Consider the following 19,364-nt stretch of genomic DNA (forward strand, 5'->3'; position numbering starts at 1 on the left):
GAGCTTGGAACAACTCACAAGCCTCTGATTTTTTTTCAAGGTATAATTTACATACAGCAAAATTCACCCTCTGTAGGCATACAGTTCTATGAGCTTTGAAACATACAGTTGCGTAATCACCATGATTAAGATGCAGAAGGGAGTTCCCATCGCGGCTCAGCGGTAATAAACCCGACTGGGATCCACAAGGACAGGGGCTTTGATCCCTGGCCTCGCTCAGTGGGTTGAGGATCCAGTGTTGCTGTGGGCTGTGGTGTGACAGGCGTGGCTCGCGGGTGCTGTGGCCGTGGTGTAGGCCGGCAGCCACATCTCTGATTCGACCCCTAGCCTGGGAACTTCTATATGGTGCAGGTGTGGCCCTCAAAAGACAAAAGAAAAAAGACACAGACTATTTCCATCACCCAAATGTGTTCCCTGATACCTCTTTGGGGACAATCTCCTGCCCTCCCTCCCAACCCCTGGCAACCACAAATCTGATTTCTCTCCCTAATGTTTTGTCTTTTCCAGAATGCTGCATAAACAGAACCACACAGTGAGCAGCCTTTTGTGCCTGGCTTTTTCCACTTTTTAAAAAGCCTCTGATTTAAGGCCAATGTTTATACGTCGAAGTATTCATGTTGCTCTTAATCTCTTGAGGAAGAACAAAAAGTAAAACTTACCTTCTGGAATACCTGATAGTTGGATTTGGACCATATATCAAGCTGCGGGGGAGGAGGGAGAGAAGAGAACATCAGCATCAAGGTGAGAATATTCTGGGCTTCAAGAAATGATGCTCTAACTGCTGCTAAGAGGCTTAGGGAAAAAACAAACAAACAAACAAAAACCCACCCAAAACTATGATTATAAAACAGCAGAATCTTGGAGTTGAAAGGATCCTATATGTTGTGCCTTAATTTCTTCTTTACCAACCTGTGGTGATTTAAAGAGATAAAATGAAGGGGTACCAAGAAGTCAACCTGAGGCCCTGGTGCATCCACGGCCCTGTGCACCGAGCCGTTCGCTCACTTTCCTCACCTGGACTCCCACTGCGGGTCTCCCGCTCCACATGCCAAGGTCAGTGCTGCCTCAGGACCTTTGCACCTGCTGTGCTCTCTGCCTGGATTGCTTTCCCACAAGCCCTCGCATGGTTCCTCCCATACTTCCTTCGGTTTAAATGTCACCTTGTCAGAGAGGCATTTACCAGTCACTTGGTCTAAAATATCATTCCCATGCCTGTTGTCCTGCTTCTTTTTATCCTCTCGAAAGTTAGAAATTTTCCCAGCACTTAAAACTGACCGCAACTTTATTTCTTTTGTGTACACGGTCCTGGCACGGGACCTAGTGTGTCACAGGTGTGGGTGGAGGAAAACAGCTCCCGGGCTGCTGGGCATCAGTTCCACGCCAGGCACGTACTCTTCCGCTTACACCCAGAAGCAGCCAAAGTGGCTGGATCCATGAGCAACCTTCCTTCCCAGGGGATGAGTCAGTGGTTCAGGGCCCGACCTGGAGATCTCGCTTGCTGGTGCGCAAAGTTGGCTGGCTTCAGAAGCCTCTGGGGGAACTTTTTGGTTTTTTTAATATACAGATTTCCTGGCCCCTCCCGGAGGATCTGAATTAGGAGCTCTGGAAATCTGTTCATTTGTTCACCCGCTGCAGCAGCGCTCCCCAGGTTAACTGCGATGGCTTGTCAGGGCAGAAACCCTCCACCAGGGAAAACAGGGGTCTGAGATGAAGGCGGGTGGAGTTTGGAGTGAACCCAGTCCAGCCCTCCTCTGGCAACTCCTGGTCCTGCATGTGGCACCATCAAACCAAAACCACTCTTGCTTCACAGGCTGTATGATAAGTCAAACCAATGCCTTCCTACCATCTCAAGAGGTTACAAAAACGGAGTGCAAAAATAGACTACAGTGTAGGAGAGTGAAGGGCAGTGCAGACGAAAAGAGAGGCTGTCAGTATGTCCCACGGGTGCTAAAAAATCAGTTTCATATACGAGTTCAAGAGCTGAGCAAATGGAAACACCTGGTCAATGGGCCCCTTGGAAGCGGCCTCGGGGGTTGGCCAGCGGTTACGGTGGAAACCTGAGACACGGCTACTTAGGCCTGTAACTGGTGTATTGATCTCCGGGCGCCTGGGAGCACGATGAGCCATCAGACTCCTCCAGGAAGACAGGCAGTGAAGTGCTGCACTGGACACGGGACAGTTCTGAGTTCTGTTCCAGGCTGTTGGCTTTCTGAAAACAGCCCTCGGGAATGAAAGGTCAGGCTGTGGACAGGCACGCGTTCCGTTCTCCCTGCCTTCCTTCTGTTCATGTGCAGAGCGATCGGGGTTCAGGGGTGGCCCCTCTGGACTCGGTGGGGCTCCTGCGGAGGAGGTCAGTTAGCGGATCCAAGGCCGCGAAGAGTAACGCGACAGCTGCGATCGACCATTTCCTTGCATCTGTCTGTCCCACCCCAAGAACCATGTCCTTCCTGGATTTCCACAAGAGTCCCCTCTACTCCGGCTCCACTGCTCTCCAGAGAGATGGGGTCCACTTTCAGCCACTGCTCCCCAACGAGGCCAACTGATGGGAGTCCGAATTTTAAAAATCTTCAGGCATTAGATTTTTAATTTGACAGGTTAGTGACTTGCAGGGGAAAAGGGGATGTTTTACCTCCAGAGAACTGAGGGAAGTTGCAAAAGAAACGTGAAGCTAATTCCCTGCGTTATCAATCTGTGGAAGAGAAGTGCCGGGCGGCAGGCACGTGGGAGAGGAGGAGTCCTATCGTGGCCTGAGCGCCAGAGTTCAGCTCAGGGCTTAAAAGACGTAGCCTCTGAAGACGACCCACACCTTGTGGAAGGAGTGAGAAGGACTCTGTGTGTCTTTTAGTTTCACCAAAGGCACTGCCAAGACGACAGGGAGATGCCAAGGATTCTAAATCTAAATTTTAGGGAAAGTCACATCAGTGTCTGGATTTGGAACCAATACAGTTCTTGTTCCATTTTCAGCCCCCAGCTGTTCCTTCTGAGGCTCTCCACTGTTTACCCTTCCTGCCTGCTCACCTCGAACGCAGGCCGACCACAACGCCAACACAGCGGCACGGAAGAAAAAAAAAGGAAGAATCTGCAGTTGTTTTATAATATTGACAGGTAATATTTACTGAGTATATTATCTTTCTTTAAATTTTTATTCATTTGCTTGTGTAAGGCTGCACAAGTGGCATAAGGACGTTCCCAGGCTAAGGGTCGAACTGGAGTTGCAGCTGCCAGCCGACACTACAGCCACACAACATGGGGAGGGATCCGAGCCGTGTCCGTGACCTACACCACAGCTCATGGTCATGCCAGATCCTTAACCCACTGAGAGAAGCCAGGGACCAAACCCACATCCTCATGGATACTAGTTGGGTTTATAACCCGCTGAGCCACAAGGGGAACTCCTCTTTTTTTTTTTTTTAATTTTACTTTCTTGGCCACACTCATGGCATGTAGAAGCTCCTGGGCCAGGAGCTGAACTTGCACCACAGCAGTGACCCAAGCCGCCGCAGTGACAATGTCAGATCCTTAACCTGTTGCACCACAAAAAAACTCTAATAGACTGAAAGTTTGTTTTAATTGAAAAGAGAAAACCATATATACATGTGTGTGTGTGCACACACACACACACACACAACCCTTCAGTATCTGCAAAACATTTTCACAGAAAAATCATCCAGAGAGAAACATGCACAGGTTTAATGAAGAGATGGATTCTCCAGCCTAACTGTGGCTTCTCAAACCACATTCATTCAAAGTGAGCGTGTTGCTCTTTCTGGAGGTGGTTTAAATTTATTCTTCAGGACCCTAGGGAACAGTTCTGACCATCTGGGATAGAAGGACAGTGGACAATACACTCCAATTTCCAGGCTCACGGGGGTAAGAGAGGGACCGGATGACAATGGGTTCCCCTTTTGCTGCGAAGGCACAGCAGGTAGGGTGTACTTGATTTTCTGCTAGATTTAGGCCAAAGAAAGCCACTGAAGCGAGCATTCTAGAGTCCGTGCCCTGCTTCTCCTCAGGGCCAGGAAGATTTCAGAAATTCATTTCAGGAGGCTGGGACTGGATCCAAGTGAATATTTATTAGCTGCAGCTTATTTGCTGCAAAGGAGGGCATGGCTACCAATTTTTTGCTGGCTGCAATATTGAAAAGCAGCGTTCTGGAAGCTGCAAACTTTCAGCCCCATGAACGAGACATTATTTGAACTATAGCATCAGGAGAAAGAAAGTAAAGGATCCCTCAGTATTCTGGGCAAGCATTAGAATTCTCTTGAAAGGGAAAAGCTAACCTTAGAGTAATTGTGGCTGAATGTGCAGTCTTGGGCGCAGCCTGCGGGACTCTGGGGGTTGTGGTGAGTATTTTAGGGGTGGGCACGTGCTCTCTTCCCAGGTAAAACAGAAACAAAGCCCACAGATGACCCACGGCTTCAGCGTAGAGACACCGGCTCTCAGGTTACAAGTCAGACATCAAAGGTCCCCCGGATGCACAGGAAGAACTGGTGACGTCAGTGACAGTCAAATGTGCTCACAAAAAAGAAACCTCAGAAAGTCCCCACATCGCAGGCAGCAGGATGCTGCCGCCGCCGCCACCGCCGGTGCCCAGTGAGGGCAGATGACCGTTGACCCACGACCGTGCCCGCGTTACCCTTCGAAAGTTTCCTCACAAATCTCCGAGAGGACGATAGAAGTGTTGACGGTTCACAGATGGGTGGGCTGCTCAGCAGCTTGCCAGCATCACGCAGTTGGTGCGGTAGCGAATTCAGAGGAAACACTGCCGCCTGGGGCCCCCCGGGGAGGGGCATACTCTTGCGAGCTGCAAGATGATAAATCCCCTAGGCCTTCTGATGTCACAATCATCGCCCCTAAAAGTCCTTTAGCAGCAGGTGAAAATGACAGCTGTTTATCAGAAAGTGATCAGTTCTTCATTTCCAAAAAGAATACAATGACCTATGAATTATCTAAAATCAACACTTCCAAAGAAGACTCATAAGCCTCACAGAGACTTCAACTTCCAAAGCTTTTATTTGTTAGTAGCTTGATCTCCCAAGGTCACCAGGTGATGGGGGAGAAGGCTCTCGAGCAGCAGCGGTGATGAGTTTCTCCATGGTCTCCCAAGTCTGCAAAACCCCAAACTTGTATTTGGTCACCTGCTTAAGCCTGCCCACCCTCCCCTGGAGAATAAGAAAGTGAACAAGTTTTATGAGTCTGTTATTCTTCAACTTTTCACTTTCAATCAGGACATACATTTGTTACAAAAAAACTGCTGAAAGCACAATTTCGGGGCATCCTCTGCATATGAATTAAACCGGATCCCCCTTCCCCAGCTCTCACCCTTCCTCCCCCACCCCCGGCCAAGTAACAAGAGGCCATTTTTCTGAAGGTCGTCTGAACAATTTCAAAGGCTATAACAAATCAAAATGTTCCCTGCATCTAATATCAAACGGGGCTGATGCCAACACTTATTAGAGAAATCAGATTCGAGCTTCCCCAACTCCCTCGACCCACACACACTCACACACACGTCCAACTTTGAAGTGGGAAGAATGCAGGGATCAGAAATTACCCTGGAGACGGCTCTGCCCGTCTTTGAAGGTTCCCTTTGATACCACCATTTCTTTTCCTTGCCTGTGCTAGGAGGCTAAAAGCCGCCTTTTTTATTGATATGGGGTAATTAATGAAGCTATAGCATTAACATAACCTAAATCCCTGAATAAGATAAATTCAACCGAGACACTCATTTTTTGCAGCTAAGTCTGGCTGGTCTAAAGTTAGGACACTGGCCAGGTATTCGACTTAGACCTGCCTTTTAACATGCGGAGTCACGGCTCTTTGCTCCTCTCTGCTTACAAGGAACAGGTCGGTAAGTCTCACCAGCATGTTTCTATTTTACTAGATTCTGGTGCTTGGCATCAGAAAACGTGCCTCCCAGGGAGAGAGACAGGGTGATTGGGCCGGTGGTGCCTGCGAGGACCAAGCGACAGAGAGCCTTGCTGGCTGGGATGCTAGTGGAGGAAAACCTGCCAGGGCTGGGAAATGGGGGCTGCCGTGGGTAAACCTTCCAGACCCTGGTCAAGCCCAGGCGAGTCTTTCCAAGCCACACCCCCTGTATTGGGGCCCCTCGAGGCAACAGCGACTCCCTCCCCAACCACAGGCAGTGCTTAGGCGCCAACTCTGCAAATGCAGGGCTGCACTTCCACAACCGCAAAGGTGACCAGGCAGGTGACGATGCGTTCTCGCAGACCACACCTCAAGCTCCAATGGCTCCTTCCAAATGCTGCATTTTATCTGGGCTGTGCCAGACGGTGCAACACATTAGCTGCACTGATGCTCAGATGCATATAAATACCTAAGTTCACAGACGCAGGCATCAGTACTAAAAATAGAACACTAACAATGTCTGCACGTCTTTATTTTTATCATTTGTAAAGTACTCTGAAAAAGGGGCTAATCAAATTGGCTGGAATTAGATTCCGGGCGGAGCAGTCGTTTGAGAGCTTCTCTGCCAAATGTGGCTAATGGGCCTTTAAATAACAAGTGGACTCCATCCTCTCGAGCTGGCTCTTCCTACTTTGAGGGTCCCTGCTTATCTCTGGGGCCAATGGATGCAGGTGTAAAGGAGGCAGGAAGACTCATGGCATTTGTGACACGAGTCGGGAGAATTCCCCTTCCCAGACACACACTCATTTTCCTTCTGGTGACCAGAGAACCCACCAGGTTAGGAAACTACGACCCATGTGCACACGTGTGTCTCCTTCACTCCCTGCTGCTTCCCTTAGACCCCATCTCCGATTTCTGACTCTCGACGCTTCCACCCCAGCTAGAGCATTTCACAGCCCAGGAGGCTCCTTCGTCGCCCTCCCCCCATTACTGCGGAATAACACCCTGTACCAGGCCCCGAGGTATGACCCCCGCCCCGGTGAGGGGGGGATTCTTGGGACCACCTTGGCCCTCAAGGAGCTTCTGGCAGATGGAGGCTGGAAATCTGGCTTGGAGGCTGACTGTGGGCATTCTGGGTCTTAGTTTCCTTCCTCTGGAAGACAGGCCCAATAGCGGTAGCTAGGATTGATAACCACTAGATGCAGAGTTTGCTTTAGCATGGGGTACACCAGTATTTTTATTAATTGCAAGACAGAGACGTCAACAAATAATCAGGATGGGAGTTCCCGTTGTGGCTCAGTGGTCAACGAACCTGACTAGGAACCATGAGGTTGCGGGTTCGATCACTGGCCTCGCTCAGTGGGTTAAAAACCTGGTGTTGCCATGAGCTATGGTGTAGGTTGCAGATGCAGCTCAGATCCTGCATTGCTGTGGCCGTGGAGCAGGCCGGAGGCTACAGCTCCGATTCTACCCCTAGCCTGGGAGCTTCTACATGCCATGGGTGCAGCCCGAAAAAGACTAAAGACAAAAGGAAAAAAACCCCCCAAAATGAAAAACAACAAATAATCAGGATGGACTAATTCTAGTTCTAGAAAAAAACTAGCCAAAGTGCTGTGGATGTATGAGCGATGTGCTGGGAGCAGGCCTGCCACCTCCAGAGCCCGTGCCCACAGAAGAGGCCGCTGGGAAAACGGAGGCAGGGTGAGAAGCAGGAGGGCATACAGCCAGTGTACAGGGACAAGTACGTTTGTCAGGGGGACAGGAGGAGCGGGCAGCCTAGATCAAGGGCACAGAGCAGGTGCAAGTGCATGAAAGAATGCGGCACATTCTGGGGGCCACAAGTAGCACAGAAGGCTAGGACGTAAGATGACGTGTGTGCAGTGACGATGGGGGGTGAGGTCAGAAAGGTGGGCGGGGCCAGACCACTAGGCGTTTCCAGGCCTTGCGAAGGGGGTTTGGAGCTTATCCTATAAGCCACAATCTTCAGAAGGACGTTTTGCCAAACGCCAGTGTCACAATATGCTTCAAGAATAAAGGAAGGAAAAAAAACACAACGGTCAAACGAGTTAGCCAAAGACTGCCTACTATAAGGAACACGGGCAAACTGAAGTCTGAAGGATTTCTCCAGTAAAGAAACCCGGTGTTTCTCCAGCTTTTTTGACCATCAACTGCTTTGTGTGTAACATCTACCAGGATCCCACTTTCCTGCTCTGGGCAACGGGGGGGTGGCAAAAAGTACCATCGGGCCCTCGGTGTGCATTTCGGAAGACAGCTCTGGAGGCCAGACTGCAACGAGGCCTGGAGACAGGAGGTGGGCAGCTCCTGGGTGGAGAGTAACCGGAAGCGAAGAGGAGTGGAGGTGTCGGGAGGAAGGAGCGGGCCCGCCGGAGGGCTAAAGAGGGAGTCAGGCCCGAGTTCCAGAGGAGACCGCGCAGAGGGAGCAGAAGGGAGCCTGAGCAGGCAGGTGGTACCGCCCTCCCGGGTAAGGGCCAGCAGAGGGAAGCTGAGGCTGGTTTTGTGCACCTGGGGAGGTCTGGCCTCGACACAGAGCAGGAGTGGTCCCTGTGGGGGTGACGGGGAAGCCAGGAGGATGGCCGTGGGGCATGAGCGGCGGGGGAAGAGAACCCCGGGGGTCTGGGAGTCGAGGGGTAGATGCGAGGAAAGGAAGCTTCTACAGCAGCTGGGGAGGCGTGACCAGAGAGCAATTCTGCACGCACCCTCGTGAAACCACCTCCTACCTCCCTGTCCTAAGTGCGGAAGAAGAACAGTACTAGTCTTCACGTGTTTCGCTCTGACTTGGAGGCGAGGTGCGAGTACTGCCCTGGACACTTCCAGTTTGGGGCAGCCCTCGCGGGCAAGAGCACGGAGGGCTTCCCATGAAACGATGCAGCCGTGGAAAGAGCTCACGTCTTTTCAACTGCAGTGTGCAGTGCGCGTCACGACCGCTGTGTAAATACAACGTGAAAGGTGCCACGCAGAGGGCAAAAGCCCTGCTCCTTGGACCTAAGTTCAGACGATGCCTCACCTGCCTCCTGAATCTGGTCCCGCTTACGCCCGGTCGGTATTATTGCCGAGCTTTGCTGTATTTATTCTTTATCTCCCGAGTCACGTGCAAGTCCCTGGAGAGCAAGGGCTGGGTCTTCCCTCCACCTCTGACTATAAAGCTGTCCATCCTGAACAGAGGCGACAAGAGCCAGGTCTCTAAACGGCCCCTGACGCGGGGGCCAGGGTATCCCCTGCCCAGCGGGGCTTCTGCTGCTGTGAGGTGGTTTGGAGCTCCCCGTTTAGAACCACCATCCGAGTTTGTGACACACGTACAACACGTCACACCCACCCCAATTATCTGCTTTACTCTCCACACGTGCTCCAAAGACACTTTGGTGTTTCCAAAAAGAAACAGGAAATTCCCTCCAGGAACGCCTTGCTAGCGGCGGGGAGATTCACGAGAAGTCGGCCTCGCCCTGGGAGTGAAAGTGGCCCCCACGCGGACGACCCTCAAGTGGGACGTGCACGCGCTGGGCTCCGTGTTCCAAGCACAAACCTCGTCGCTTTGCGGGCACACCTCTTACACACACCGCTAGGAGCTGAGCTGCGTCTGCTCCCTGTTTGAGAAGAGCATGCTATCCTCACTGTAACGTGGCCGATGGGCAGGAAGCTGCAACCAACAAACTTTTGAGTTTTCATGGGATTTACCAGGAGAAGGGAAAGCTCCAGGGAGAGGGGAAGACGGAGGCTTAGTGCCAGGAAGTGACCAGGGTGGATCTGGGTGGGTGTCCCTGGCAGAATGTTCACTACACTCTGGAAGCAAACACAAATGAAGGCTGTCAGCTCCCATCAGCATCCTCTGCGGCTCTCTCTAGGGCCAGATGGAGCCCGTGCCGTCAAGAGCAATTGGGGTTCACATGGGTGAACTTCCCATGAAACAATTCAGCCGTGGAAATAACCCATCTATTTTCACCTGCAGTATTCATGGTGAGCCGCTATGGAGAAGCCACTTCCGGGGCTCCTGCTAGTTTCACGGAAAAACATTGTCACCAGGTTGTGTGTCAAACTAACTCCCATTTTCCGCGTGGTTCTAGGAAGAGCAGAATGCTGAACCCTGGGCTATGGATGTGCTGCCCGACTAGGCCAAAAAAAAAAAGGAGAGAAATCCATTTCCTCAGAAGACACGTTTCATGAGGCAACTGGGGTCTAAGGTGATACATTAGAAATTCAGCTAAGGGCATCAGGCTTAAAGGAAAAAGCAGAGGCTTGATGAAAAATGCAAGGGGAGAGAGAGGACTGCTTTTGATTTTTTTGGACAGTGTTCAGCTTCCTACTGATACATCTACGCTTGCGGATCGTTTGGGCTATGATTCCTGGTGTTTAATGTCCTTCATCTGGGACTTTGCCACACTGGCTCTGGGATACAGAAAATACGGGGAAAAGCAACGCAGAGGCCCGGGAAGGCTCACCTTGCCGTCCTCTGTGTAGACGTTTTCGTTGTACCCCTTCACTATCGTGCGGTCGATGAACAGGCTCCGCATGACCACGATCACTTTCAGCACCTTCCCCAAGGTCACCTGTCGAAACACACGCAGGCAAAGCTGAGGGTGCGGATCGCAGGAGCGGGGCAAGACCACGGCACCAAGAGAGCATCTCCCTCCCGCTTCTGAGCCGAGCGCCGCCCGTGGAGGAGGGCCTGCTGGTCACCCCTCGGGCCCGCCCCCGAAGGCATTTAGGACGGGGCGGGGGACGGACCCCGTTCGCCCACCTACCCTGAGTTTACTTCTAATTTCGCCTCATAAACTCTCAGGAGAAGTTCCAAATGTTTACTTCCCCTTTCTTTTTTTCCGCCTCGAGATCACCTCCTTCAAAGGCCCTCCTATGACTCCAGCCTTCCACGAGTTAGTGAGCACATTTGTTTTCTTCTGATTTCACGACCCTACGAGTGCTCATGGAACAGGTAGAGAGATTAAAGCAGGCACCGAAGACTCCCCGGTTGAACGATCTATTTTTAATAGCTGGTAAAAAGTGGAGACGCTCTGAAGGTAAAGGAAAAGCAGCTGCATTTCCTTTCCGAAAAGGAACACGATCCTGTAAATACATTTAAATGCTTTGACTCTCTTGGGACCTAATCGCACGTGAGGGATTAAAAAAAAAAACCCAAACACCTAAAAAAAAGGTGCCGTTTCATTGATGCGGGGGCGGGGGAGGGGATAACCCGCTGTGCTTGAGGAACAGGCTCAGCCCTCGGGATAGAAGGAGCACCTTCCTTTCTTTTAGGGGCTCACATAATCCTCCGATACTTTCCTTTCACTTCCTAGATGAGACCTAAAGGCGGCCCAACCCAGGGCCCACTGTCCAGGTTGTTCCACGAGGCTCTGGCCTCACAGGGGTGGCCCAAAGGAGCCCTGCTGGGCTAAGCAGCAATCCCGAGCCTGCACATCCAACGGGAGGCCGTTTTGGGGGCTGCCGCCTTCAACCATTCTTTCCTTATTCTCTCCCCATTCCTTGCAGTTTTTAACCTACTGTCCCCCAACGCCAGCGGTCCTCTCTCCTTGCTTAGTCCTGGATGTAGTGAACTTTACTAGTATCTGGTTCCCAGTAACGTCTAGTGCAGTTTGTCTATTTCTGTTGCCCCCGATGGTGCAGAATATAAACAGGGGAATCAAACGATACGATACAGTTATTTGCATCTACGAGAGTGTTTCTAAAAGCATCGCACGTCTGGATGGGTACTTTTAAATGCTGCTACGCCAGGTACTGTTTAATGGGTCGTTTCTATTTCTTAATAGAAATCACTATTTAAGGATGCCAGTAAACCACCGAGGTAGGAACGGAAACTCTGCCTCTAGTTCGGTCTTGGAAGGAAGGGGGGAAGGAAAGGAAACCAGTTACAGTTCTGTAGTCTTGGGCCCTGAATTAACAGCCGCGCTGGGCCGTGGTGAGGGTCTGACATACCTCCACCAACGGGGCCATATTTAACTCTCTTTGCTAAAAAGAACAGGCAACTAAGCAATTGTTTCCGTAAAGAAACAAATCTAGCGGATGTTGATACATTCTTAGTAATTTCTCAGGCTTCGTAAAAAGAAATTCAGGAAGGAAAAAAAAAACCACCTTAAAGATATTAGAAACGTTACACGTATTTTTTGTTTTTAATGGTGAGTTTCTGTATTTTGTTTACTTATTTATTTTCTAATGGCCACACCCGAGGCACATGGAAGTTCCCAGCCTAGGGATCGAATCTGAGCCACACTGCAGCAGTGGTGGATCCTTTAACCTGGGCTGGGGACTGAACCTACACCTCCACAGCAACCCAAGCTGCTGCAGCTGGATTCTTAACCTGCTGTACCACAGAGGGAATGCCCTGAATGTTAGCATTTTAGTCAACGAATAGTAAAAAAGTTAACAAACGCTTATTACGGAACAATCTAAAATTAGACAAGAGAGGAAGAAAGCAACTGTTCATAGCTCTGCCATCCGAAGACATGATAATGTCATCATTAACCTCTGTGGGTACTTCCTTTTCATCTTTTTACTGTCAAAGATTTGCAGCTTTTGAATTTTTCCATGTGTTTGTTATAACAGAAACTAAATATATAATTTTAAATCAAAAATTTAAAAAAAATTTGACATAGTAAGTATTGTTCCATTTTGCTGTGCGGTCTTTGAAAATGGCATTACATGTGGCTGGCACTCTATATAACAGAATACCTAGTCCACCGAGTGGACACGCGACAACACGCGGCCGGCGTCCTTCTGAGTGGACATCCTATAACCCCCTTAACCAGTCTCCCACTGCTGAACACTAGTCGCTCCCAAGTTTTCCTCACATTAATATGACTGCCATGTGCGCTTTTGTTCACCAAGCTTTTGCTGCATTTGGGATTATTTCCCGAGGACAGATTTGTAGAAATATAATTACGGGCAACCAGCACAAATATTTTAAGGCTTTTGATACAATCTACCAAGGGCTAGCCACGAGGGTTAGGCCACCCAGGAAGGTAAGGAGACTCTTATCAGCAGTCTGCTCCTATCAGCAAAGGATGCTATTGAATCAAAACAAAACAAAACGAAATCCACCCCTTCCCAGAAGTACTGAACTTAATTACTTTCTTTAAACCTTTCATTACGGGAGACTTAAAAACACATGTACACAAGTAAAGGAAATAGCATAAAGAACCTCCACGGACCCATCCCAGCGTAAACAACTTACGACAGCTCTTGGTAGATCTCTGTTCTACCCACACCCTCACCTATTTTTCCCTTCCTGTTTTATTTTGACACAAATAACTGCCATGCTACCATTTTGTCTGTAAACATTTCCATCTGTATCTCAAAAAGATAAGGGCTCGCATAACCATGCTACCACCCAATACCTAAAATAACAATAGGAATTCTCTAGTATTATCAAACCTGCAGTTCAGTCAGAGTTCAAAATTCCAACAGTCTCATAAATGCCACATTTTTGGGGGTCTTTTTTTTTGGCCGCCCCATGGCATATGGGGTTCCCAGGCCAGGGATCAAACCTGCATCCCAGTGCCCCCGAGATGGCACTGATCCTGCTGCGCCACGGCAAGAACGCCACATAAACACCACATGTAAAAAGTCTGCTGTAGGAGTTCCCGTCGTGGCGCAGTGGTTAATGAATCCCACTAGGAACCATGAGGTGTCGGGTTCGATCCCTGGCCTCGCTCAATGGGTTAAGGATCTGGCGTTGCCGTGAGCTGTGGTGTAGGTCGCAGACGCAGCTCGGATCCACATTGCTATGGCTCTGGCGTAGACCGGTGGCTACAGCTCCGATTTGACCCCTAGCCTGGGAACCTCCATATGCCGTGGGAGCGGCCCTAGAAAAGGCAAAAAGACAAAAAAACCCAAAAAACTCTGCTGTAGGAGGATTAGGATGGCGGAATAGAAGGACTGGAGCTCAACTTCTCTCTTAAAAACAACAAAATTAACAACTAAAGACTGAGCAATCACCGCCTTAAGATACCCTACTCCAGAAGAAAAAGAGGAGGCCACATCAAGAGGTAGGAGGGGAGATTTCGCAATATAAACAACCCCATACCTCCTGGGTGGGAAGCTCCACAGACTCACCTATAGGAGTGAGAGTTCTGAGCCCCACATTGAACCCTCACGTGCGGGGATCTAGCACTGGGACCAAGAGCCCCTGGAGCATCTGGCATTGAAGGCCAGTGGGGCGTGTGCGCAGGACTCCACAGGACTGGGGGAAAAGGAGACCCCATTCTTAAAAGGCGCACACAGACTGTCACATGCACTGGGTCCCAGGGCAGAGCGAGGTCTCCGTAGCAATCTGGGTCAAACCTACTGCAGTTCTTGGAGGACATCCTGGGAAAACAGGGGTGAACGGGGCTTGTTGTGAGGGAGGGACATTGAAAGCAAAGCTCTCAGGAATATTCAGCAGCTGCCTTTCTCTGGAGGTGGCCATTCTGGGAAAACCTGGCCCCACCCTTCAGTCAGCCTGAGAAGCCCCAGGGCAAACAACAACCCAGGTGGCATCACAGCCCCACCCCTCAGTAAACATCTGCCTAAAGACCCCCCAGGCACACAGCTGCCTCGGATCCCATCCACAGACTAAGCCCCACCCACCAGAGGGATAAGAATCAGCTCCACCTACCAGCGGGCAGGCATCAGACCCTCCCATCAGGAAGCCTACAGCAAGCCCCCATACCGACTTCAGCCACAAGGGGGGCAGACACCAGAAGGAAGAGAGGCTACAACTCTATTATCTGTAAAAAGGTCACCACGCCAAAAACCTATAAAAATGAAAAGACAGAGAACTAGAACTCAGATGAGGGAGAAAGGAAAAACCCCAGAAAATCAGCTAAGTGATCAGGAGATTCTCAACATCCAGGAAAAAGACTTTAGACTGTCGATGCTGAAGATGATGCAAGACATTGGAAATAAACTGGAGGCAAAGATGGATAACTTACAGGAAACACTGACCAAAGAGATACAAGATATAAAACTTAAACAAGAAGAGATGAAAAATACAATAACTGAAATAAAAAATTCACTAGAAGCAGTGAACAGCAGAATACAGGAGGGAGAAGAACAAATAAGCGAGGTGGAGGACAGATTAGTGGAAATTATGGATGCAGAACAGAAAGGAGAAAAAAGATTGAAAACAAATGAAGAGAGTCTCAGAGAACTCTGGGACAACGTTAATTGCACCAACATCCGTATTACAGGGGCGCCAGAAGGAGAAGAGAGACAGAAGGGGACAGAAAAACTATTCCAAGAGATAATAGCCGAAAACTTGCCTCACATGGGAAAGGAACCACTCACTCAAATCCAGGAAGCACAACGAGTACCATATAAAATAAACCCAAGGAGGAATACACCGAGACACATACTAATCAAACTGACCAAAATTAAAGACAAAGAGAAAATCTTGAAAGCAGCTAGGGAAAAGAAACAAGTAATATACAAGGGAACCCCAATAAGGTTATTGGCAGATTTTTCAGCAGAAACTCTGCAGGCCAGAAGGGACTGGCATGTTATACTTAATATGTTGAAAGGAAAAAACCTCCAACCAAGATTACTCTACCCAGCAAGGCTCTCATTCAGATTTGAAGGAGAAAGCAAAATCTTTGCAGATAAGCAAAAGCTGAGACAATTCAGCAACACTAAACCAGCCTTACAACAAATACTAAAGGAACTTCTCTAGGCAGGAAAGAAAAGACAGCAACAGGAAACAAAAATTCCACATATGACAAGGCTCACCAGTAAAGGTATATATACAGTAAAGATACAAAATCATCCATGCACAATTACACCACCAAAATCAGAAACCATGAGAAGAGGTGGGTACAAATGCAGGACACTGGAGGTGAACTTGCAATTAAGAGAACAACAACTTAAAACAATCTCATATACATATAGACTCTTACATCAAAACTTCAGAATAACTGCAAACCAAAAATCTACAATTGATACACAAACAAGGAATCTCTGGAGAAGAAATAGATCTCATAGTAAATAAGTGCATAATCCACCATGAAGGGGGTCATTTGACATCATTCTTGGAATGCTGAAGTCTTCTTACATCTGATTCTGATTTCCTCTCCATCAAAGAATTTATGATAAATTAAATAATGCAACTGTACAATAAAAACGTCTGCTGTATAAGGACCTGAACATGGCCCACACAACGTGACCGGCTGACACGTGTCCTAAGTCTCGTGTCCTAAACTAAATGTATTCTTTTCTCTGTCCCCGCCCCCCATCTTAGTTGAAGAAACTGGGTCATTTTTTCTAGAGTTTTCCGCAGCCTGGATTGTGCTGCTGGCGTCCTCCTGGTGTACTTTACATACTCCTCCTTCTCTGTACATCCCGTAAATTGGTAATTAGATGAGACTTGGGCTTGATGTCTTCTTGGCAAGACTGCTTCGTGGGGAGAGTCACAGTTTGCCAAGGGGAGGCACGCGAGGTCAAGCGTCTCAGGGTGTGATGCTGGGAGCTGCTGACCCACTAAGTGCACCGGGGGTTACAGACGGTCAGGCTCCAGTGTGATCATCCAGCCTTCATTTATTAGCTGGAACACTTCTATAAAGAAAAACTCCCCCATCTACTAATTGGTTACCCAGTGGTAGAGTTTATTATGTAGGGAAGACAGGACAAATGTTCAAGTCTTTCCCTGCAGCTACCAGGTTTCAAACCACACACTGCTTCATTAGTTTTCTTCCCATGTGGATGGCTTAGATTTTTTCCCTTAACATTATTATAAACTCAAGGAGTTAAACATATTTGATATAATTTATCTATCACATTTCTCTTCTAATTGAGGCTCAAACTGCTCTGCTTGTGGCTAGTGGGCATCTTTTTTGAGGTTGAACCCTTTCGTCATAACCCTGCTATCTGTGATGGCTTCCCTGCTCTCTGGTATGTGGCACGCCAGGCTTGTCCTGCACAAGCCCCATCTGAGGTCATGAATCAGCCACCTCCTTAAGCAGCTCTGGTTCTTTTCAGTGGGAAATGGTATTTCAAGCGCTCACCAGGGCAAAAGGGGTTGAGAATTTTGGATAGATTTACTTTGCAGTCATATTGCCCACCCACCCCCGCCATCCTTTCCACCCTTCCCCCACCTCACTCCATCATACCACCCCCTCAACCCCTCGTGCCAGCGTTGCTCCGCAGCCCTGGGATCGGCTGACGTCCACACCTGTCCTCGTGCGCTGTGGCTTCACAGACGTGCACCCCTACTGGGGAAGGTGCCCTGGTGGGGAGGCTCACCAAGAGGATCCCGATGGCTCCCGTCTCTTCTGGGCAGCAGCAGTTTATGCAAAATCGGTGCTAGGAAGTCTTGCTTTGCTTTGCTTTGATTATCTTTTAAACCCGCCAAACTCCATGAAGCTTGATAGACCTTATTTTCTACGGAGCCAGAGAGGACCCAGGTACTCAACTAGGTGGACTATGCATAGATTTAAGGCTTTCTGAATTTTAAACGTGGTCATAACAAAACTACATACACAGCTGTGAAGCTCATTAACATTTCAAGGCTCTGAAATCAGGCGCACTTGGCACTGGGTCTCAGCTCTGCCAGCCGGAGAGCTTGGCCCGTTTGCCTTCTCTGAACATCGGTTTCCTCCATCTAAGGGAGATACTGACAGCATGCCTCAGAATGACCGTGAGGCGTCCAGGAGACAATGCACTGATAAGGGGTGCGGCGGGGGGCTGGCACAGGGTCAGTTATTACTACTTGCTACATGGCCCAAACCCTTGTCCGGACTTGGCAAAGGCAACATGATCTGAAGCCACTTACCATTAAACGGCTGCTGCCTCCAGTCCAGTGAAACTGCCGCTTATGCTAATTTGCCCTTTTGCCGCCCCGCCTAGCTAAAGGGTTGCTGCAGAGAGTGGGGGACAGCTGTGCAGGTCCTGAGGTGTGAACAAAAATGTGCTCCTCTTGAATGGCTGCTGAGAGTCTGTAAGCCTGAGGCGCAGGCGGTCTGGGGGGACGGCACGAAGCTGCCACGTGGCTGACCTCACGGACTCCCGAAGGAGGCCATTTAGTGTATAGTCCGGTGCACAGGGACTCCGTGCCACACCTGCCACTTACAGGCAGTGGCCAAGGGCAAGTCAAACCACTTCTTGTGCCTGTTCACTCAGGTGCAAAGTGCGGAGGGGCCTGCGGAGGAAATGACACGCGGCGATCCCCTGGATGTGCCTGGCCGGCGCGCAGCACACAACTCAGTGGCCGTGAGCCTCCGTTCTCCTGAGAGGTGGTGCCATAGAGGGTCCCATGAGCCCTTCGAGTCCTACCCTCGAGAGGAGCCTCATGCGTTTCCCCAGCGTCCCTTCCGGCCCACAGGCCACTTTATGGCGATTCCGGCTCTTGCGTGCCTGGGCGGTGCCGGTTTCTAACATACCTGGATGCACCAGGCTGCAAGACTGTGGCGTCTGGCAGCGTCACACGGCAGTGCACCAAAGACTGGCCAACAGACGCCGGGCTACAGACGGGCCAGCGCTGGCCGGTCAGAGGCAAAACTGCCAGGGATGTGGCTACAGGTCGGTGCTTAGCAACTGCTATGGGATCCCACAAATAAAGCTAATGCCATCTGGTAATGAAGCGGGCTCGCTGTTGCCACGGTAACACTTCTTCCCTACTGAGGAGTGTGCTCACTGCTCCTCCTGCGTCTGTCCCCAGAGTGTTCAAGTGGCAAGTTGGCAAGAGTCAGGGGAGCACTGTGCTCCCTCAACAGGAACCGGGGAGCGCCTGGGAAAGAGGCTGCTGGCGGGGCCACCCAGCCGCCAGGCCAGCCGTCACCCTTCCAGAAAGCGCCCTTAGAAGTGCCACCCTTCCAGAAAGTGCCCTTAGAAGTGCGGTCACAGCCTACCCCTTGCAGGAGCAGCAGGGGCTGAACTCTGGTCCTCTCTACCTGCTCTAGAGCAGTCACCTGCCAAGCAGAATTGCAGCAAGAGAATTTCTGGTTCCCTACGGCAAGGCAAGTCACAACGTGGGAGGACAGTTAGATCCGCAGAAGCAGTAACAAATCCGGTCGTTGAGGCGTTATCTACATCAGCAGACCATGCGAGCTTAGGACAGAGAAGCGGATCACTTGCAACTTAGTTCCCCAGCTTGTGCACGGGGAGGCCCTTTGAACCTGGGCAGCATCTGTGTCTAGGATGCAGGGGAGGGGAGCTGCCCAAGAGCTTATTTGCAGGAGGAGCCAGGGCCAGATACAGCCCCCTCGGGCCTGGCATAAAGCACGGGAGGGGGAGGTGGAGTGGGTAGCACGGTATCTGTCACCCAGACAAAGGCTGCATGGCTGAGCTCTGCTCAGTGCACGCAGGGCCACGAACGTTACTTTCCAAGTCCCGACGAGGTAAGAGTCCGCCGAGCAGGTGTCCTTAAGGGGCCTGCCATACCTGAAGGGATGTTTTCCAAAGTGTAAGTAGAAAGATGAAGTTCCATCATGGCTCAGTGGTTAACGAACCCGACTGGCATCCATGAAGACTTGGGTTCGATCCCTGGCCTCAATCAGTGGGTT

The 19,364-nt window shown here is 50.1% G+C and overlaps 1 protein-coding gene across 4 annotated transcripts in view; it reads right to left on the reverse strand.

Moving 5' to 3' along the window:
• The window catches only part of MED27 (mediator complex subunit 27), a 204,257-nt gene that overhangs the window by 17,031 nt on the left and 167,862 nt on the right, over nt 1–19,364 (reverse strand). The window contains exons 5-6 of one of the 4 annotated variants that reach the window (XM_047768756.1): nt 10,323–10,430; nt 660–701 (exon numbers count right to left, since the gene is read on the reverse strand). In XM_047768756.1, the coding sequence (XP_047624712.1) occupies nt 660–701; nt 10,323–10,430 (150 nt within the window). Of the gene's footprint in view, nt 1–659; nt 702–4,994; nt 5,109–10,322; nt 10,431–19,364 lie in introns of those variants that run through there. The other 3 variants (XM_047768760.1, XM_047768759.1, XM_047768757.1) reach the window with 3 other exon arrangements.

Source organism: Phacochoerus africanus, chromosome 2 (genome assembly GCF_016906955.1).
Source record: "Phacochoerus africanus isolate WHEZ1 chromosome 2, ROS_Pafr_v1, whole genome shotgun sequence".
Taxonomy (NCBI): domain Eukaryota; kingdom Metazoa; phylum Chordata; class Mammalia; order Artiodactyla; family Suidae; genus Phacochoerus; species Phacochoerus africanus.